Source organism: Ochotona princeps, chromosome 5, assembly GCF_030435755.1.
Source record: "Ochotona princeps isolate mOchPri1 chromosome 5, mOchPri1.hap1, whole genome shotgun sequence".
NCBI lineage: Eukaryota > Metazoa > Chordata > Mammalia > Lagomorpha > Ochotonidae > Ochotona > Ochotona princeps.
This window is the reverse complement of record NC_080836.1, coordinates 44109263-44132295: the sequence shown is the minus strand read 5'-3', so window position 1 is coordinate 44132295 and position 23033 is coordinate 44109263. Positions and strand designations below refer to the sequence as shown.

At 37.0% G+C, this 23033-nt stretch overlaps 1 protein-coding gene across 1 annotated transcript; it reads left to right on the top strand.

The window, feature by feature from the left end:
- Nucleotides 1–21095: 21095 nt before the first annotated feature.
- On the top strand, nucleotides 21096–22749 carry LOC101520871 (alpha-enolase-like). Its single transcript, XM_036493150.2, has one exon. It carries the CDS (start codon nucleotides 21160–21162, stop codon nucleotides 22462–22464), a length of 1305 nt encoding a protein of 434 aa, XP_036349043.2. The 5' UTR covers nucleotides 21096–21159; the 3' UTR covers nucleotides 22465–22749.
- The last annotated feature ends 284 nt before the right edge of the window (nucleotides 22750–23033 follow it).

Sequence of the window (23033 nt, the reverse complement as noted above, 5' to 3'; positions counted from 1 at the left end):
ATCACATACAACATTAGGGAAAGCAAATACAAGAAACAAATTTTGAACACCATTCCTGGCCTAGGCTTGAATGGATAGCTTATTGGGATCTTGAAATAATGTCAGCTTCACCATAGAACCAGAATCAGGTAAAATACCTTACAAGTGTTATATAATACTCTTTCCCTCATTCTAAAAGGCATAGAAGAATTAGTGAAAAAAAAATAGCTTATTTTGTTTAAATTTTTTGAAATTCATGCATAGTTGTTTTCTTAATATACATTTCTATGAAAATTTTGAAAACTCTTTTTGTTTATACATACATATTTTTTAAGTTAATCGTGAACACATAGAAGTGTGGGAGGTGACTGTTCAGTATCAAAATACCTTTCAGAAAGAATAGATTTGTTCAAAAGTTGACTTTAGGAAAAAAATTGTAACTGCTAATGGTGCTTTCTAAAGCTATAAAAGAGAACTAGGTATTATATAATGTTTAATCCTGTGAGTAGAAGCTTTGCACTTGAGCTAATGTGTTCTTCTAATCTCTCTTGAGAAGAGAGAATATAGAACAAGATAAAGTAGAAATTGTAATTTGTTTCTATTCTGTTAGACTTGGTCATGTTTTATTTTTGTTGTGCATATTTTCCATAATTGCAGTACTTCAGGTGCTGTAAGAAAAGCACAGCATATAACTTGGTTAATTAACTTCATACCAGTCATGTGGACATGTACCATATTTCTTTTAATTCATTTGTTCGGTTTGTTTATCTTACTTCCTTTAAAAACAGCAATGAAGATATTGTTCTTACATATGTAATAGAAACAATGAATTGTACTATGCATTTTAAAGTTTTTTTCTTTCTTGGATTTTTATTTTTATTCTTGGGTACTGGAAGACAAATTAAAAGCTAGCAATTTCTTGTAGTACTGTGAAACTATAGTAATTGGAAATTCTCAAATATTGCTTTGGTGCAGCAATCATTCTATTTTTGAAGCCCCTATTTTCTGGGACACACTCTGAAACTAGACCCCATAGTATTGTTTACAGACACTATAAATTGTTTTTAATCTGGTGAAAGAACATCCATATGTTGCTTACTAGATTTTTTTTCATATTTACTTAAAAGAAGTTAGAAAAAGACATGTAACAACTTTTAGCTTAATTCAAAGAAATCCGCAGTTTCAGCTTTATAAGCATATATTTTAACTTAATTGAGAGTAAAGTCCTTATATTTTGGTTTCAAATAGATGGAAAAGAAGTTTGAAAATGCTCTGTCAGTTGTATCTACTCTTCATTGTTCCTCCAATTTTCAAGTAATGGATAATACTAATGTCAACTAAAAGATAATAATTATTTCAATTAAAAGACATTTTTAGACTAACTGAAGAAAGGAAATTGATACAATTGGGACAACTAATGGAAGCATGCAACTTTTCTTAGGCTAGACTATATGCTGGGTTATGAAGCAACTCACAACAAATTCCTAAAAACTGGAGCCATATCAAGTATCTTTCCTGACCAACAGTAAATGAAATTGGGTATTAATAGTTTAAGAAATTCTAGAAAATATGCAGATGAATGAAAGCATTTAATGAATAACTCACCTCTGAAGAAAGATTGGGTCAGAGTAGAAATCAAAATGGGAAATTAAAAAAAAATCTTGGAAAGAATTTAAAGATCACTGCAATCGTACAAAAACATATAAAGTATAGCAAAAGTCATGTTAAGAGGAAAGTGTATAGCAAGAAGTGCCTTTATCAAGAAATTGAACAGGCACTGAATAAACAAGCCAATGACAACATGTGTCAAGGATGTAGGAAAATAAGAACAATCCAGATTAAAAAATCGGCGCGATAGCATAATGGTTAAAGTGATTGCCTTGCATGCACCGGGATCTCATATGGTTGCTGGTTCTAATCCTGGCGGCCCCACTGGCTCCTGGCTTTGGATTGGCTCAGCTCCAGCCACTGCGGTCACTTGGGGAGTGAACCATTGGACAGAAGATCTTCCTCTCTCTCTCTCCTCTTCTCTGTATACCCGCCTTTCCAATAAAAATAAATAAATCTTAAAAAAAAAATTAGCAGAAAAAATAATTTAAATTCAAGAGCTAAATTAAGTTGCAAACAAAAGGGATACAAAATACCTGTGAAATACGTTTTTATGTTTGTTTATATATATATATATAAACAAAATTGATACATCATTGAGTAAAAGAAACACTGCCCCTCTAAAATACCATAGAAATAAAAAAGTATCATAAAAATTAATGCAAATAGCTATATGACTGTAGAAAAACGAATAAATTTTGGGACACATGCAATTTACCAAAATTAAGTCACAAAATGTAGAAATCCTAATTTAAATCAATAACCAACAAAGTTGGTGAATCAAAAACAAAAACATACCCTCAATAAAGGAAATTCCAGGGCTGGATGGCCTCATTGTTCAATTTTATGACAAATTTTCAAGAACAACTAATTTCAGTACTTCTCAAAATATTCAAGGCAATTGAGGGCAAAAAAAATCCTTCAAAACTCTTTCTATGAGCTTAGCATCACCTTCATTCCAAAAGCAGAAAAAGATATAGCAAAGAAAAATAGATGTGCACCAATATCCATGATGAAAATTGATGCAAAAATCCATTAACAAATACTAAAGAATCAGATACAACAAAACATCAGAAAGTTCATTTGCCTGGACCAACTGGGCTTTAGCCCCGGTATGCAGGAATACACAAACCTGGTATGCACATCAATACATGTGCCATAACACAATAGCAAATTGAACACTAAAAACCGTAAGATTGCCCCAATGGATTCATAGAAACCATCTGAGAAAATACATCATCTGTTTACAAGAAAAATGTTAAGCAAATTGAATATAGAAGGAACAGCCCTTGGCACAATCAAGGAAATACATTACAAACCTATAGTCAGAAACATATTTAATGGGGAATAGTTGGAAGCATTTCTGCTAAGATCAGGAACTAATCAAGGATACCCAATAGCATCATTGCCATTCAATATAGCACTGGAAGATTTAGCCAAAGCTATCGGACATGAAAACTAAATCAAATTAATATAAATTGGAAAGCAGAAATTTTAATTATTGCTGTTTACAGACGGCATGATTCTATATATACAGAACCAAAAGACAGTGCTAAGAAATTATAATTCTTAGGAGTACATGGTAATGTTGCAAGGCAAAAAATTAATGCACGATAGGTTGTGTATATATAGGTAATCCCCCAATCAAAATAGTTATGAAAATTTTAAATACTTTGGAATCAATTTAAGCAAAGATTCAAAGATTTCTACAGTGAAAATTAGAAAACATGAAATAAAGAGAAGACATACTGGGAAAATTTTCTGTTGCTGAATTGAAAGATTTAGCATCATCAAAATGTTCAGACTATTCAAAGCAGTATGCATACAGTGATATCCCAAGGAAAATGCCAAGGGCATTTTCAGATCTAGAAAAAAATGATACTAAAATTCAGTGAACACGCAAGAGATCCTGAATAGCTAAAGAAATCTCAAATAACAAAATACAAAGCTATATGTAACACAATGGCATACTACTGATAAAAATAATACAGGACAATTATAATTATATAAACCTAGGACTGACACAAATAGACATGAAGGCAACTGGAACAGAATACAAATTGAAGAGATTAATCCATGTGTCTACTACAGTCAACTAATGTTGACAAATGAGCTAAAATGTAGAAAGAACAGCCTCTTCGAAAAATGGTGCAGGGAATATTGGAGCTATGCAGGCATAAATATGAAACAAGACCCTTATCTTACACCATATGCAAAATCAATTCTAAATGGATTAAGGGCCTAAATGAATGACTTGAAAGTTACCAGAGAAAAAAATCAGGGAAATTGCAATACATTAGCCTAGGAAAAAAAAAAAAGGAAAAAACCCTAGAAGTACAGACAATGAAAGTAAAAATAAGGTTGCATCAAGCTAAGAGGCTTACATCCAGCTAAGACAGCAAAAGAAAAACTCAGCAAAATGAAGCGATAATCAACAGAATGTGAGAAAATATTTTGAAACCATGAAACTGATATAAGGCTAATGTCCAGTTTGTATAAATGAGGTCAAGAAATAGCAACAAAGAAGCAATCCAATTAAGACATGGGCATTTTTCACAAGATGAAATTTAAGTGGCAAACATGTATATGAAAAAATGATCAGGTTCAGGAACCAGTAGAGAAATGCAAATAAACATAACAATGAAGTTATACCACATACAAGTTAAAATGACTAAGCATTCAGGTGTTAGAAAATAATGCTGATGAAGATGTGGAAGGAAGGTGCTCTAATACACCGTTGGAGGGAAGGTAAAGTAGTATAATCATTATGAAAGACAGATTAGAGATTCCTCAGAAATCTGAAAATAGCTCTACCATACGACCCAATCAGCCCACTCCTGGGAATTTACCCAAAAGAAATGAAATCAGCATAGCAAAATGTTCCTTGTACCCTCATGTTTATTATATCTTCAGTTGCAATAGCTAACATATGGCATCAACCCCGATTCCCATCAACCGGAGACTGGATGCATGATGGAATACTACTCAGGCATAAAGGAATGAAATTCTGTCTTTTATAGCAAAATGGATGCAATTAGTACCGCTATGGTGAGTGAAATAAGTCCTTCCTGAAAAGAAAAACTATGAATTCCCCGATTTGTAGCAACTGATACACAGAGTTAAAAAAAAGTGACATATATGGATGAAATTGACATTCAGAGATTTGGTTATTATTTACAGGCCTTGTCTATACACTTGAAAAGCAGTTATTTTCTTTTTCTTTTAAGATTTATTTATTTTTGTTGGAAAGTCAGATATACAGAGAGGAGGAGAGATGGAAAAGAAGATCTTCCTTCCGATGGTTCACTCCCCAAGGGGCCGCAACGGCTGGAGCTGAGCCAATCTGAAGCTAGAAGCCAGGAGCTCTTCTGGGTCTCCCATGCAGGTCCAGGGTCCCAAGGCTTTGGGCCATCCTCGACTGCTTTCCAAGGCCACAAGCGGGGCGCTGGATGCGAAGTGGAGTTGCCGGGATTAGAACGGGCACCCATATGGGATCCCGGCCTGTGCAAGTTGAGGACTTTAACCACTACACTATTGTGCCGGGCCCAAGCTGATTTTTTTTCTAGGTACTACTTGTTGAATCATTTATTCAGTGGAAAGTTAAGCTTGTGATTATAAAACAAACTTAAAGCATGTCGCTGTAAACATTTTTATTTGTTTGTTTTTTATTGATTACATTGCATTATGTGACACAGTTTCCTAGGCACTGGGATTCCCCCCACCCCTCCCCAACCCCTCCCCCCCCGGTGGATTCCTCCACCTTGTTGCATTACCACAGTTCAAATTCAGTTGAGATTCTTTCATTGCAAGCATCTATCAAGCATAAAGTCCAGCATCTTATTGTCCAGATAAGTTCAACGGTTTCTTGGGGAGAGCATCTCTGGTCTGAAGGTAGAGCTGGCAGAGTAAAAATACAAGAAAAAATAGGAAGGAGCAGGAAAGGGGGAGAAATGGCAGGAAGGAGGACAGTAGGGGAAGTATCTTTATGATCATAAATCTCTATGTATGAAACACATGAAATCTATTCATTTTATATAAATAAAAATTAAAAAATAATAATTAGGGACCAGTGCAGTGTCTGAAACAGCTAGCCCTGCTCTTCAAGTGTCAGGATCCTATATGTGCTGCAGTTGGTGATCTGGGACACCACTTGCCATCCAGCCCCCTACTTGTGCCCTGGCAAAGCAGAAGACAGCCCAAAGCCTTGGGACCCTGCACTGGTGTGGGAGACCCAGAGGAAGCTCCTGGCTGCTGGATTTGGATGCGCTCAGTTTCGGTCGTTGAGACTGCTAGAAAAGTTGAAACAGTGTTTGGAAGATTTCTCTCTGTATCTCTTTCTGTCTGTAAATCTACCTTTCAAATAAAAATAATTAAACCTTTACTTTAAAAAATTCAGAAAATACAATAAATTGAAAAACATCAGTAATAAGTACATGTAAGCAGAGCTAGCTTGTGCAGAACTTTTTGCATCTGCCTCTTTCAGAAATTTTCTCTGAGATTTAAGGAGAAAGAGCAGTTTAGTACTGCAGACCAAGCTTTGCTCTTAATGGACTAATCATCGTTACAGAAAAAAAGATTCTGAAGGTTTTTATTGTATTTTTCCTAAGTTGATATCTCAACTGTTTCTAGGATATTATAATCTTCCTTTACACACATTTTTAAAAGCATGGAAATCACTGCCACATTATATCATTTCCTTGCTTCACTGATCTTGAAGTTACTGCCTATCATTCACATTTTCTTTATAATTCTTTGTCTTTCCTTACATTTTTTTAGTCTTTTTTCCCCTTACATTTAATGTCTCTTCCTCTTTCAAAGAATAAATGCCTACTCATGATTTCAGTTCAGTTCAAATACTTATCTAATATTTTGGAAAAAAGATATTAACAGATCTGTTTTGTTAATTTTACTTATTTCTGTTTTTTTAAAGATTTATTTCTTTTCATTACAAAGTCGGATATACAGAGAGGAGGAGAGACAGAGAGGAAGATCTTCTGTCCAATGATACACTCCCCAAGTGACTGCAAAGTCTGGTGCTGCGCCAATCCGAAGCCGGGAATCAGGAACCTCTTCCATGTCTCCCACACGGGTGCAGGGTCCCAATGCCTTGGGCCGTCCTCAACTGCTTTCCCAGGCCACAAGCAGGAAGCTGGATGGGAAGTGGAGCTGCCGGGATTAGAACCGGCATCCATATGGGATCCCGGACACGTTCAAGGCGAGGACTTTAGCTGCTAGGCCACACCACCGGGCCCAATTTCACTTATTTTTACCCTATAATCTCTCAGGAATGTGGATTTGCCTTGGAACTTCAGACCAAATTCCATTGCTCCTTTTTCAGTATCACAATCCCCTACACAAAAGACATGCTTTAATTCCTTTGGTCCCTTTTTATTAGCTATATTTTGGACAATGTTAGACTAATCAATTCAAGACAGAAAACTAGAAGCATATTTTTCCATCATTAAAAGATTTAAATGTTGATTTTGAACTTTGTGTAAAAGTTACTACTATTTAAGCCTTTGAAGAAAAACATAAAAATATGTTTCTATCAAATATATAAGTATTTAGCCTTGATTTTTGTGCTAGTATGAATTATTGCTTCCATGTAAAACTGCATATACCCACAAAATAATCAGAATGCATATGTAATCATAAGTAATTGGTGAAGAATGAGCAAATTAATTGCAAAATATACGAGTGCAAATTAGCAATTTGCATCATGAGTACCTTTAACATTTTATTTTTGTATTTTTTCACAAAATATAACATTAAAATCAATGCTCCACATACATATTTTGGAAAATACTACTTTTTAAAATTTGCATGCAGATGTTATGATTAAAAATTCTTCATGAACTGCATTTAATTGATTTATTGACTATGTAATAAAAGCGAAAGATTCTATCAAAACTTTGTCCCCCAAAATAGAAATTCAAATCATGGGGTTCATTATTAATATTTTGTGTGAACCAGAAATTCCTTTTAAAATATGTTTTATGTTGCCTTGATTCTTATATTCAAAGTACCTATGTGTATATGTATATACGTATTGCACAAATGATTAAAATTTTAAATCTTAAAAAATTTAGCACTTGTAATTTAAATTAGTTTCACATCTGTAACTGCCAACTGCTTCCAATACTGCATTTCCTTTTTTGTTCTCCACAGTCGTTTCAGAAGTGATATGCAGTATTACATTGTGAGAGGTCACCTTGCATCCAGGCATTTAGAAATAAGCTGGTGCTAAGACATTTTAAATTTAGCAAAAATTCATTTCATTATTGTCATCGTCTCCAGCTTTGTTGTAGAAGCTTACAAAACCAAGTTTGACCCTCCCATACAGTAATGGTCAAGTAGTCTTGAGCGTCTTCCGGTAAAGGACTTGCTCCTTCAGAATGCATAACTACAACTACATCTACTCAAAATACCAGGCTTCAGTAAAGAGACAGTTATGAAAGTAACATTATATTGTTCAGAATCTACATGTACTAGAAATACGAATAAAGAATTTGGCTGGCAACTTGGGTAGGGAAGAGCTGTTTACCTATGACTTTTTGAAATACATGCTTTAAGCTCAGCTTCAAAGGGAAGAAACACAAGGTTTTAGAAAGTATAAGATAATACATTTTTTGAAGATGATATAAATGCTTAAATATCATACAACACAAGAATCATTTAGAGATTATGACTTCCTGGATCTGCAGAGTTGTTTTGTTCAATTACTTATCCCAATTTTAGTTTCTACTATTTAAAAACTTGCAGCATTTCATGTAAATTTGCAATCTCTGTCCTGTCTTAATCATAAGAGCTTTCCAGTGTAATCCTACATTCCTTGATATTAAAACTGGCCTGAGGCCCCAGCACGGTAGACTAGTAGCCCTAGTGCTTGCCTTACATGCACCGGGATCCCAAATGGGCACTGGTTCTAATCCCAGGAGCACCACTTTCCATCCAGCTCACTGCTTGTGGCCTGGGAAAGCTATCGAGGACGGCCCAAAGCCCTGGGACCCTGCACCGACGTGGGAGAACTGGAAGAGGCTCCTGGCTCCTGGCTCCTGGCTTTGGATTCGCTCAACTCTGGCAGTTTTCTTGAGGCCACGTGGGGAGTGAACCATCAGACAGAAGATCTTCCTCTTTGTTTCTCCTCCCCTCTGTATATCTGACTTTCCAATAAAAAAAAATCTTTAAAACAAACAAACAAAAGCCTGGACTGACTCTTCCCTCAGTTCAGTCATAATAGCTGCTCAATTCTGCCAATCACTGGACTTTTGAGTTTGTGAATACTGTTCTAAGGGATGCGTGGATGCAAACATGGCTAGTGGATATCACATGGACTCCAAAAACATACATGGCAACTCCTAAGTCATGGTATGTAGAAATATTATGTTTTATGTGAAGGTATATGATAAGCATACACATGGTGTATATATGCCATAAGAGAATGATCTAAATTAAGTATCTAAAAGTATCAGTAAATTTAATTAAGAAGGACTGGGCCTCTGTGAATCTGCATTTCTCCATGAAACTTAATGTTGCCTGCCATATAAATGAACCTGCACTGACTTTTTGACTTTCTGAAAAATCAATTTTTGCTTATTTCAACAATGTAGTTTTGTTTAAAGTATAATACAATAAACTTGCTGTGCTATAGTTTGCTTCGCCAAAGAGGTCAGGATGTCTTTTGTCTAGGACTTAAGTCAGAAAGGGATGTAAGCCAATAAGGACTTTGAGTGCTGTAAGAATATCAGACACCTGGTAAGCACATACATTAAATTTTCATAGCATCTTACATTTAATGTGCTCTTACATGTAAACATTTGTTATTTTTATTTCAACTCTTAAAAGCAGACAAATTGGATTTTTTTCCCTTTTAGTAAGCTCTCAATGTAAAAATAACTCTACTCTAAAACTACATAAATAATTTAAAACCACGAAAGAACTTTAGTTTATCCTCTCCAAATAATACAGTTTTGGCGTCTTGAAGTAGGTTACCACCAACTGATTCAGCACTGTTATACAGTGCTACAGTTCACTGCAATGTAAGTTCAGGGTTACTACTCCAAATGTGTTGTTTAATTCTGAGATCTTGGCACATTTGGGAAATTTTAAAAGTGTTATGTCTCTCATTTCTCATTTTTAAAATTGACATAATTACAGTTATCTGGCAGTCATTAGGCTGTAGGTAGTCAGTAAATGCCTGTTCAGTATTTGTAACAATGGCTAAAACCTAGTAGGAATTCAATAAATAATACGTAATAGGGTTATATTTTGATGTATATGAAGACAGAATATTTTAATTCACTGGCTTGGCTAAAAGACTTACTTAAGCTAAAATAGAGTCTCTTCTTGGTCAATTTGATAACTTCTGAAGAAGTGAAATTGAAGTAAATAGATAACAGTATTTCTGCAACAGTTCCACCCAAAAAGATACTAGGGTGATATTTTAAAATGTTCTTGGTTTCTGTTATAAAATATATGTTTTGTGTTTACTGGCATGATATTTTTAAAACTTGAAGTGGTCTCAAGTACAATGCTTTTAGCAGTTCAGTTTACATTTCCATTTAAACTGATGCTTTTTCCATTAAAATTGTGAGGTACTGTGTAAAACCGTTAGGCACATGCTGAGTCTGTTCAGGTCTGTAGCAAAGTTGACTGTCTCATGTTCTCTGTCCTTCACAGTTGCGATAACTCTTGCTGGGTAATAAAAAACTGGTGTACATGATTCAAAACTCATTAAGGTATAAAGCAACCTAGGTCATGTTTCTTTGTGTAGCATGTAACAGATACAGTACTTTCATATTCAAAAAATCATCAATGTTTAATTTGCAGGTTGCATATTGTTAGCTGAAACTGACTCATGCTAGCAAAATTGCAACATTATTTTTAATCTAAACACAGAACATTGAAAACACAACCGAACTGTATTTTACTCAACCTGCATTACCCATATGCTGTCTAAATTAAATGGTAATAATTCATGTATTTCTAAATCACTTTCCATGGAACTCACTGAGTATCTTGTCTTGCGCACTAACTTGAAAGCATCAAAGTAAAATAACAATTTTGGATTGTGGGATAGTTGACACTCTGAGGTTTTAAACAAACCCACCTACATTACAAAGCATTGTTCATTGTTTTACTTTTGTCTGTCTTTCTGAATAAAAATGTTAAATATGGCTAAAAATGTCATCTTTCATACTTTGGTTTACTCGCCAAATGACTGACATTTAGGGCAGGGCCAGGATGAAGTCAGGAGCCTGGAAGTTCTTTTGGTTCTGCCAAGTGGATATTTGTATCTCAGATACTTGGATTCTTATCTGCTGCATTCCCCGGTAAAATAGGGGGCCAGGATTAGAAGGGAGACAAGGAGGAGACCATTCTCCTTCCTTCATTGGTTCACTTGATCTCTCTGAAAAGGAGTGCTTGATACACAGACTGTAGCTTAACATGTTGTGCCACAATATCAGACCCCATTTCTTTTTTTCCATTAATTCTAAAATATTTATGTACATAATTCAATAAAAATGCATAAATGAAATTTTAACTTTAAATTTCCTCATGTAGGTGAGATGGGTGTAGGAAAATTTACTGATGTACACACACACACACACACACACAGCTCTGTATATGACTTTTCAATAAAAATAATTAAATCTTTTTTAAAAATTACTCTCTATCATAAGAATCAGTATATTTTACATATTGTAAACTTATAAAAACCAAGACATATTAATCTTTATTTCTGAATGTACTTCAAACTTTTTAAAAATAGCTCCACATTATACTTTTATGATACTATGGAAATGGGATGGGAGGAATTATGGTTTTGGGTTCGTTCTCAGTGAAATAAAGTTATTACACAGAATTGAAGGGGACAGATGAACTCATAAATAAGGCAACAATATATTTTTCAATTTATATGAACATATGCAGTATTTTCATTTAGGGATTTAAAAAGCAAGTATTTTCAATTGTAATTTAAAAAAAAACATGTATGTTTGTTATCCATCAAAAAATCTGGCATGCTTCAGCTTGCATGCCATCTTAATAAATGAAACTTTTCTAAATATATAGCTCAGATTCCTTTGATTGTAGTGATCTCATTTGTCTTTGTAAAATACATAGCTTTTATTCATCTTAGGAAGACGTCTTAGATCACACACATTCTCTCTCTCTCACACACACACACAGACACGGATTCTCCAAAAAGTTTGTAAAAATGCAGCTAAGAGATAACTTTATTTTGGTGTGAAGGTGGTAGAATCATAAATTCATTCCTATTTTATATGGTAACATATATAAGCATGTACATTGAATGAATGCATGAAGCTATATGCATCCATTAATATGCCAAGCAGCTGAATGACTTAAGCTATAGTTAGGAAACAGAAGCTAAGTAGGGGCAGAATATGAACGAGTCACAGAGGGAAACACAAATTTCTAAAATAAACCAGATGAGAAAACTTGCAGTATGAAACAGCAGTTATTTCTAGCATCAGGAAAACATACACAAAGCTTCTCTGTTGAATCTATTTTGCCTTGTAGACTTCATTTAATATGCCAAAGTAGCTAAGTATAGCAATTCTCTTTTTCTGTTACCAGCTGTAACACAACACTCTTACAAAATGTATGTATGTCTTCTCACTGTAACCCGATTAACTTTAGTTTAATTATGCTGAGTTCTAAGTTGGTTGCTTATAGGAAGTAAATAGACCTTTCTTATGTTTCTTCTTGTGGTGGTGGTGGTGATTTTTTGTTTCTTTGTTTTGTTTTTATTTTTATTTGGAAGACAGAATTACATAAGGGTAGAGAGAGAAAGAAAGTGATGTTTCATCTGCTGGTTCACTCCCCAAATAGCCCCAAGAGCAGGAACTGGCTCGTTCTAGACATAGGAGGCTCATCCAGGATTCCATGGGAGTACAGCAGCCTAAGGAATTGGGCGCATCACCTATTTCTTTCCTAGGTCATTAGCATTTAGCATTTAGAAAATGATACAGGAGAAAATATGAAAGAGCTGAGTTAAGCAATCTATTTTTAATATAACAAGAAAGTATGATTCATGAAGAGAGAAGTGATAATTTGAAATTTATTTTTTAAAAAAAATCTCTGTAAAACACAGTGCCAAGGGAGGGAATGAAAACACTGGAGAAAACATTTGCAAAGACAGATTTTATAGAAAAAAAGTTAACTAAAATATGCAAAGAACTTTAAAATTAAATAATGAGAATGCGAGCAACCCCATTGAAATAGCCAAGTTTAATATGTACCTCAAAAAACCCACAAAATATGTAGATGGCATGTGTGTGGACTTGCACTTGAGAGACAGCTTGGTACAACTGTATCCCATAATGCAATGCCTGGATTTAAGCCCCAGCTCTGCTCCTAATTCTAACTGGCTAATCACCCCTCCCCCCCCCCCCCCGCAGCCAGCAGGTGATGAATCTTACAAGCGGGACTTTACCACCACATGGGAAATTGATCTCTTTGTTCCAACATCAGCCTGGCTGACCCCCAGCTGTGCTTAGCATTTGGCTAGTGAGCCAGTGATACAAGATTGGTCTCTTTCTGTCTGTTTCTGTTTGTCTCTGTATTTCTATTTTCAAACAAATCCATTTATAAAATACATATCAGTATTAATAAAAATATGGAAATTTGCTTCTCACTATATATTATAACATGTGAAAATTGTTAAACACTTAAAGTACAATTTAGTACTACACACTTTTATTTATTTTTTTAATGAATTACCCCAAAGACTGACAGTGATATGGGGGAAAAGAAACTTTCATTTATTTCTGATTAGATACTAAAATGATACAACCACTTTTGAAAGATAGATTTGGTAGTTTCTTACAAAACTGCACAGATCTACCACCATACAATTCAGTAACCATGTTCATTGTTATTAACCACAACTAATGCAAATGTTTCTTTTATTTAAAAAGGGACACATTTTATTCATAAATGCTCAGTGTGGAAGCAACTATACCATCCTTCAGTAGGTGAATAGATAAAATATGTGTCTTGATAACAAAATATTAGACAATGCTAAGAAGAAATTCCAAGCTATGAAAAGACAAGGAAGAACTTGAAAACATACTGCTAAGTGAATGGATCCAATATAAAGATGATTTATACCCCTGGATTCTACCTGCATGGCACTCTTATAAAAGTGAAACTATGAAAGCATTAAAGGGGTCCAGAAGATGTTTAGGAGAAGAGTGTAGTTTGATAGTGCAATGATGCATAAGTGCAACGGATTTCCCAAATCCCATGGTACATATACCAAAATTGAACATAAATATAAACTAGGGGCTCTGGGTGGTATTAATGCATCCATATTTATTCTTTAGTTGTAAACAATGTACCATTCTTGCAGTGGAGATAAATAATAGTGGAAGAAGATCGTGGTGTGGGGAAAGGGAATTTCTAAGAAATCTATTCAACTTTGCAATGAATTGCCCCAAGACATTTCACTCTCAAATGGCTTATCATATGGGTACCAATTTGTGTCCCACATAATCCACTTCGTACCCAGCATCCTGTTTATGCCCTGGGAAGCAAGCAGAGGATGACATAGCTCCTTAGGACCCTGCACACGCGGGGGAGATTCAGAAAAATCTCCTGGCCGTTGGATTTAGATAGGCTCAGCTCTGGCTATTGTGGGCATTTGGTGAGTGAGGCAGAGGAAGGAAAATCTCTTTTTGTTTCTCTTTTTGTAACTCTCCATTTCAAATCAAAATAAGAATTCTTAAAAAGATAAATGAGAGCTAATTAGGCATTTGATGGTATTCAAACAAAATACGAAAATTCTCATTTAAGATTTCTATATCTACTTTAAATTTGATCCCTTTTCCTATTCTCTACACACTTAGCATACAATAAACATTGTCTCTTTGCTATTACAAAAAGCACGTTTGAATTTCATCTTCTATGGCTTTTCTCAACTCATGATTACATTCCACAATTAATTAAGTCAGTGATAAAATTATGTTAGTCAGAATAACTTTGGCCTTGGATTTTACATTTCTTGTCTAAGACTCAATCATAAGCTTCAATTAAAGTTTAAAAGTATAGAATAGATACATTCTTATAACAAAGAAAGGAAACAGTTCAAATGCCTTAAGAAAGGTAGGCCATTTAATAAAAGTTAGTTCATTAATGCCATATTTTAAAGAATATTCAGTTTATTCAGAACATTTGTTGGCCAGTCTTCTGTTTCTCAACCACAACAATATCACACTATATGAATAGAAAATTAATCACAAATTCAGATTGTAAAGGATTAAATCTTAAAATAACCCAAGTGGAATTCTACTTAAGTAGCATCTGTTCCCACCCACCTCCTCTCATGATTTTCCCTTTCCAAAGTGCAAGCAAAGCAGTGATCAGGGACATTCAGCAGTGTTCTTATCTACTCTACCTTCAAACTGAAGGCTTAAATTGAACTTTGGGTATGAGGTGCATAACCTATATAGAAGTGAATACGCACTCTATCATTTAAAATGTCTTATAAGAAAAATGAATGTCAAGATTAGTTTAACAAATGAACTGTAGTGAAAAAATTCTTACAGTAATCTTCATAATTAAGTTTTACAAAAGCATGTGCTTGTATATTTTAATTGTAATCACAAATATGGTTTATTTACTAATCATATGATTTATTTATTTTTGGTTTCCATGACAGGTTCTTCTTTATTTAGTTTTCATTGGATAATGTTCTAGGCTCATCTATATTTAGCACTTAATCACCTACACAATAGAAGCTACCAATCCTTTCTTTAGCTTAAAATACTACACTTGATGCCCACTTTAAGATTTATTTATTTTCATTACAAAGTCAGATATACAGAGAGGAGAGACAGAGTGGAAGATCTTCTGTCCAATATTCACACCTCAAGTGAGCGCAATGGCCAATGCTGTGCCAATTAGGACCCAGGAGCCAGGAACCTCCTCCAGGTCTCCCACGCGGGTGCAGGGTCCCCAGGCTTTGGGTTGTCCTCGACAGCTTTCCCAGGCCACAAGCAAGGAGCTGGATGGGAAGCGGGGCCATGGGGCCATGGGGATTAGAACCGGCGACTATATGTGATCCTGGTGCATGCAAGGCGAGGACCTTAACCACTACATTATCGTGCTGGGCCCATTGCCCACTTATTTTTAATATTGACTGCCATTTCCACTAACTTTCAGTTTCCTAGGCAAGTGAAAAAAATATGCCCTGTATATTCATAAATAATTTTCTCAATGTCCCATAGAATTAGACTTTGGAAGATAATATCCTCTTTTTATTTCTTTATTGACAAGCATAAGCTAATCCAAGATTATAGGGTCTGTACTCATGCCAAGAAAAACATTTCAAGACCTTCATGCTTTCTCTGTGGCTTATTCATAAAATAAAGCAATCTTAAGAACATGATGTTTCCTTATAGTGTTTCCTTATAGTGTTTCCATCTGATTTCTAAGGTTTGCAGGAAGAAGCATCAAGTGATGGCTTGTGTATTTGTGTCCCTTTTTTCTTAAATAAATTCACTTAGAGTATCGGGCCCCTCGCTTCAGCCTGGCCGAGTCTTGCCTGCTACAATGATTTGAGGCATGAACAAATCAATGAAAGATGCTCTGTATTTCTGTCTGTTTTTTTTCTACTAATGTTAAATTAGAAGCTGAAATGTAAATTTAAAAATCAAAAATAGCATGAAATAAGTCACTTAGGTATAAATTTAACAACATGTGCACATGATCTGTATGGGGAATCTGCCAAAGAGTGCTGAAAGAAACCAAATAATATAAATGAAATGCAAATGAATGAAGAAATTATTTGTGAATTGAAAAACCAGAATAGTTAAATATAAATTTTTTTCTAATTTAATTGATAGAGCAAAGGCAATTTTAGTCTAAATGTCCACAAAACATTTTGTCTAAAGTGGTAAGCATAATTTTAAAGCTTATGTAGTTTATACGGCAATGTAAAATATACATAAAATCTTATTAAATTTAGTAACTTTCACTATTCAGCTGTATGCATTTTTTTAAAGAAATTCTTTTTTACTTTCACTTTAGAATTTAGAGGTGGTGCTTAAAACATGCCATTTACATCTTCAAAAGTTGATTACTTACTAAAAAATTTATCTTGGAGAACAAGCTCAAATATATCCGCATGAAGCACAATTTTTCCTCTTAGGTATTTGATTGTTGTTTATGAGGTTGTTTAGAACTTACTACTTTGTGCTGGTTACTTTGTGATTGTTTAACCTTACTATTTTTTAATCATAAATGATTACACATATCTCATTAAAAGTCTGCTGAGGTTGTATTTCATACACTCCATTGCTCAGTTGTTCAATATTTATTACAAGAATATACAAATCGAAATCACAATTCTCCTGCTAAACATAAGAAACTGCTCAATACTGATGATTCCTTCCACTCAAGACTGTGTCCCTGCTGAAATCATTGAGTTGGATGATCAATGTCTGGATGTCATCTGAAAATCCAATATAATCTCCAAGGAAGAAACAACACTATTTTCTTTTTATAGCACAGGAAACATCCAAAAAGACTGAACCTACTCCATTTGGCTTACTGTATAAGATGAAGTCATTAAGAAAATATTTATTGCAGAGATAGAACGCAAAACTAACTTCCCAATGTTGCATAGATGTTCCAATTCATAACAGAACTCTGTCACCTACCAAGCAGTTTTCCTTCTCTTCATCTATACTAAGGTGCAACATAGTTATGTTTGACTGCCATATTTCCCCCAAAGAATTATACTTTATTCGTGTTGAATTCCCCATTCTCATAACAGTGCCTTGCATAAGCTTATGCTTGACAAATACTTATTGAGAGAATGACAAGTTAATGGAAAAAAGTCACTTAATGAAAGAGTTAAAATGCACAGAAAAGTCACATGAGAAGTGAACATGAAACTTTTCTCTCAGCAAAATTGTCCAGATGAATAAAGGAAGTCTTTGTTGATGCCGTTAAAGTTACAGGGAGCAAAGAACATGTGGTTGTGTTGGCTTGTGAAAAATTTCTGCCCTGGTCCTATCTATTCCTCTGATTGATCATGAAATCTGGGCAAAAGTGCCTGCATAGCTGAATAGTGTGAAATATTAGACACACCTTCCTGCATTGGAAGAAAATACATGGTAACTTATAATCACAGACTTTGGTAATAAGAGCTTTATAGTCAGAAGAAGTCAATATCTTCAAAATTTATCTTACTAGAGAGCCATCACGGGCAAAATGGCTCTATTGCCTAATTATCCACCTCCAAGCAACATCATTCTATATGAGCAAAGGTTCATGCCCTGGCTACTCCACTTGCCATTCAGCTCCATGCTTATGGCCTGAGGAATCAATGGAGGATGGCCCAAAATCTTGGGACCCTGCACTCATGTGGGAGACCTGGAAGAAACTGTCTTCTGATCAGCTCAGCTCCTGCCATTGAGACCATTTGGGGAGTAAAGCAGCAGATAGAAGATCTTCCCATATCTTTTTCTCTGTGGAAATGTGCCCTTTCCAATAAAAATAAAACAAATATTCCAAAAGATCGTAAGTTTTGATCCTGGTGTGGTGGCCCAGTGGCCAAATCTTCACATTTCAACTACTGGGATCCTATATGAGCTTCAGTTTGTGTCGTGGATGCTCCACTTCCCATCCAGCTCCCTGCTTGTGGCCTGGGAAAGCAGTGGAGGACGGCCCAAAGCCTTGAGACCCTGCACCCGTGTGGGAGACCCAGAGGAAGCTCCTGGATTCAAATTGGCTTAGCTCCTGCCATTGTGGTCACTTGGGGAGTGAATCAAGTGATGGTAGATATTTTTCTCTGTATATCAAACTTTGCAATAAAAAATAAATCCTTTAAAATGTCAATTCCACAACACAAGCCAAAATAAACCTGTCTAGCAAGCTAGAAACAAGAATACTATATGTTGTTATGGGAAAGAGAGCCGAGAAGACATCATGAAAGGAATGACATTTACTTTCAGCCTTGAAGGACCAGTAACCTATGAACATATGGACAAAGTAATCCTCAGTGGAGGAAACCTGAATGAGGGTTTGGAAGCTTCAAAGAAAAGAGTGCGCAGGTAAGGGGATGGTTCTATTCTGTTCTGCCAGGGTGTATGAAAAAATAAATTTGAATTGTTACTTGAGTCCAAAAACTAGCAAAAAAAAGGTCTTTGCTTATTGGATGGCAATTTTTTTTCCCACACAATTGCATCAAACAAACAGAGCAGCAGACACTTATATTTCCAGCTTGAGGAGGGTCTCAGAGGTTGTAACTGGGATGTCAATATCACTGCATTTTCAAAATGGAAGGAGTGAATTGCAGTTGAGAAAAGAAGTCTTTTAGTCACAGATAAATATTCTGCTGAGCCTGCCACATGAACCTAACAAGAAAAGGTTTGTTGGCAATATTGAACAGATGCAGCCTTTTCACACTGCATTCCCCAGGCATTTTTTTTCCTAAAAGAAGCATTAAGAAAATGATAGTATTTAGAACTAAAGTGAGCTAACCAACCAACCTTTGGTAAATAGGCAGTGCAGTGCCATTAAGAGCACCTGAGTCTGAAATTGACACTGTCATTAGCGCATTCCATGTTTGAGTTCTATTTCTAAATTACAAGAGCACTCTTTTTCCAGGACTGTGAATCCTGACCAAATTTAAAGAAAACTCATTATAACACAAGGGTTAATTGCATGCAAAGAACTGGTGCATCAGAATAGCTATTCTGATAATCAAGATTTCTGCTAAGTAACTAATGCACAAATAATGCCAAAAAAAAAAAAAAAACACCCATGAGTACTCTGTCCAAGATGATGATATACATCCCACATGGGATATAACAAAAGAGATGGTTTAAGACTTCATCATGGGGCTGGTATTGTGGCTTGTTATGCTAATCTACCATTGGTAGTGCTGGCATCCAGTACAGGTGCTGGTTTAATTCCTGGATTCTCTCCTTCCAATCTGGCTATCTGCCTGGTAGTGGAGGATTGCCTGGGGCTTTGGACTGAGATTTCCCTTGATTCACTGAAACTGAAGGAAGACAAATCTTGCACTACAGAGGGTATTACTCTATGTTACGGACTTTTAATTCCAGCATTGCGGAAACTGGATTGGATGCAGAGAAATCACAGCTCCACCTTACATACTGATGCTTGCAACTGATAACAAAACCTGTTACACCATAATGCTTCACCCCTGTTTCTCCTTACACATTCTAGGACACAACCTTCAGAGTTTATAGTAAGATCTTGTAGATTTTCACTAGTCATGTGCCATTTTAAAGTATTATTTTTGGTTCTACATCTATACAAGTTGTGTTAGTTCAAAACATTGTTGCAGGATTGGGATGGCACCGTGGCTTAACAGATTAATCCTCCACTCTGTAGCTCCAGTATCCTGTTAGGCCGCTATTTCATATTCCAGCTACTCCTCTTCCAATCCAGCTCCCTACCTGGGAAGGCAATGCAAGAGGATCCAAAGCCTAGGGTCCCGATATCTGCATGGGAGACCTGAAAGAGGCTCCTGGCTCCTGGCTTTGGATCAGCTCAGCTCTGGCCATTGTGACCACTTGGGGAATGAACCAGCAGAGGGAAGACTTGTCTATATGTCATTCCGTCTCTGTAAATCTGTCTTTCAAATAAAAATAAATACTTCTTTTAAAAATGTCACTGGGGAAACTTTGCCATGACATTGAACTTTTCAGTTCAGCAAAAAATGTGCTATGCCAAGAATTGTTTACTTGACATTTTACAGACAGGCAATACTCAGAAATTCCAAGGAGAGAAATTAATAAGGATTCTGTGTGCAAGGTGAATTTGAGAAAATGGGTTCCATTAGAAAGGTGATGCCAGCTCAAAATTGAATATCCCCAAATTGTTACTTCAGCTGTCAGATGTTTCATGAAAAGCAGAGAAATATTGGAAACATTATCTAATTAGCTCTTTCCAACAATAACTTGAACACAGGAATAGAGACAACCAATGTGAAAAAAAAAAAGAAGTTAAGAGTAATTCTCTAGTATAAACAGTATAAACAAAGACTGGAATTGCTAACACCATCTCTAGATGAACTACACAGGCAGGAGGTGGTTGGAATTGCAGGAGGAACATGAAAAATTAGACTTTGGGTTTGTTAATCTATAGCTTATTCAAGACACATAAGGAGAGCTGTATATGTGATAGTCTGAAACATGAAAATCTAAAACTCGAGAAAATTTTCATGCTGGATATAATGATTTAGTCCAAATAAGTGAATGGCTATATACTGCAAGAAATATCATAAGGAAGTGAGAATAAAGCATCAGAATAATTGGAGGGTGTAGCTTGAAAAGAATAACAATAAATAGAATAAAAAAGGTGCTGTGAAAGTAAACCCAGTGGGGAAGACCAGAGAGACAGAAGAACAATATAGTTTCACCGAAGGTGGGGAGTTTCTGTGAACAATCAACTTGAATGTTCACCTTAAAATGTCTGCTCCGCTTTCACTCCTCTCACTGGCAGTGTTGTGTGCAGCACCCTCGGCTTCTCCCCTGTGCTTCGGAGCGCAGCATCCAGAAAACCACCATGTCTATTCTCAAGATCTGTGCCCAAGAAATATTTGACTCTCATGGGAACCCGACCGTGGAAGTTGAGCTCTACACCTCGAAAGGTCTTTTCCGAGCTGCTGTGTCCAGCGGAGCTTCCACTGACATCTATGAGGCCCTGGAGCTGCGGGACAATGACAAGACCCGCTACATGGGGAAGGGTGTCTCAAAGGCTGTTGAGCACATCAATAAAACTATTGCGCCTGCCCTGATTAGCAAGAAATTGAACGTCGTTGAGCAGGAAAAGATAGACCAGCTGATGATCGACATGGACGGGACCGAAAACAAATCCAAGTTCGGTGCGAATGCCATCCTGGGGGTGTCCCTTGCTGTGTGCAAAGCCGGCGCCGTGGAAAAGGGGGTCCCCCTGTACCGCCACATCGCTGACCTGGCTGGCAACTCGGAAGTCATCCTGCCAGCTCCAGCCTTCAACGTCATCAGTGGTGGCTCGCACGCCGGCAACAAGCTGGCCATGCAGGAGTTCATGATCTTGCCCATCGGAGCAGCCAAGTTCCAGGAAGCCATGCGCATTGGGGCTGAGGTCTACCACAACTTGAAAAATGTCATCAAGGAGAAATACGGCAAGGATGCCACCAACGTCGGTGACGAGGGCAGGTTTGCGCCCAACATCCTGGAGAATAAGGAAGCCCTGGAGTTGCTGAAGAACGCCATCGCAAAGGCCGGCTACACGGATAAGGTGGTCATCGGCATGGATGTGGCCGCCTCCGAGTTCTTCCGGTCCGGCAAGTATGACCTAGACTTCAAGTGTGCAGACGATCCCAGCTGCTACATCACACCCGACCAGCTGGCCGACCTGTACAAGTCCTTCGTCAAAGACTACCCGGTGGTGTCCATCAAAGACCCCTTTGACCAGGATGACTGGGAAGCTTGGCAGAAGTTCACGGCCAGTGCAGGCATCCAGGTGGTAGGGGGCGATCTCACCGTGACCAACCCAAAGCGCATCGCCAAGGCCGTGGAACAGAAGTCCTGCAACTGCCTGCTGCTCAAAGTGAACCAGATTGGCTCCGTGACCGAGTGCCTAAAGGCCTGCAAGCCGGCCCAGTCCAATGGCTGGGGCATAATGGTGTCTCATCGCTCTGGGGAGACTGAGGACACCTTTATCGCCGACCTGGTGGTGGGACTGTGCAATGGGCAGATCAAGACTGGAGCACCCTGCCGGTCTGAGCACCTGGCCAAGTACAACCAGCTGCTCAGAATTGAAGAAAAGCTGCGCAGCAAGGCCAAGTTTGCTGGCAGAAACTTCCGAAACCCCGTGGCTAAGTAAGCTGCACGCCAGTGATCGCAAGTGCTCAGTCCCCAGCATCTGAGTATATCTGCCCCGCAGTGGTGCAGGCAGCTCCAGGTCCTGAGCAGTGCTCCCGGGGCCTGGGGTAGTTAGCTCCCTTCTCCCGTCACTGCAGAAGCCACGCTTGACCACCTGGCCCCAATGGCAACCCACGCTCTGTATCTCAACCTTGGCCCAGTTGATGCTCCCTTACCAGGCACCTCCCTGGTCATCTCCATCTCACCAGTGGGTGTACATGCAAAATAAAAACATCTCTGACCATGAAAAAAAATGTCAGCTCCATGACCAGGAAAGATTGCTTCTCTTGTTGACTGAGTTCCCATGCTTGGAGCAATGTCTGAATCTTAATCGATACTCATGAAATATCACATGAATGGAGAAAAAACCCTAATATTATAGAATTCACCAGAGTCTTATTAAAATAGATACTGAAAAACAATTTTTCTAAAACAAAGGAGTTTTCCTAAGAATTCACTAGAATGGGGCCCGGCACGGTAGCATAGTGATTAAAGTCCTCGCCTTGAATGCGCTGGGATCCCATATGGGCG

Coding starts and splice junctions, on each gene's coding strand:
- LOC101520871 (XM_036493150.2), top strand. CDS start 21,160: ATGTCTATTCTCAAGATCTGTGCCCAAGAAATATTTGACTCTCATGGG.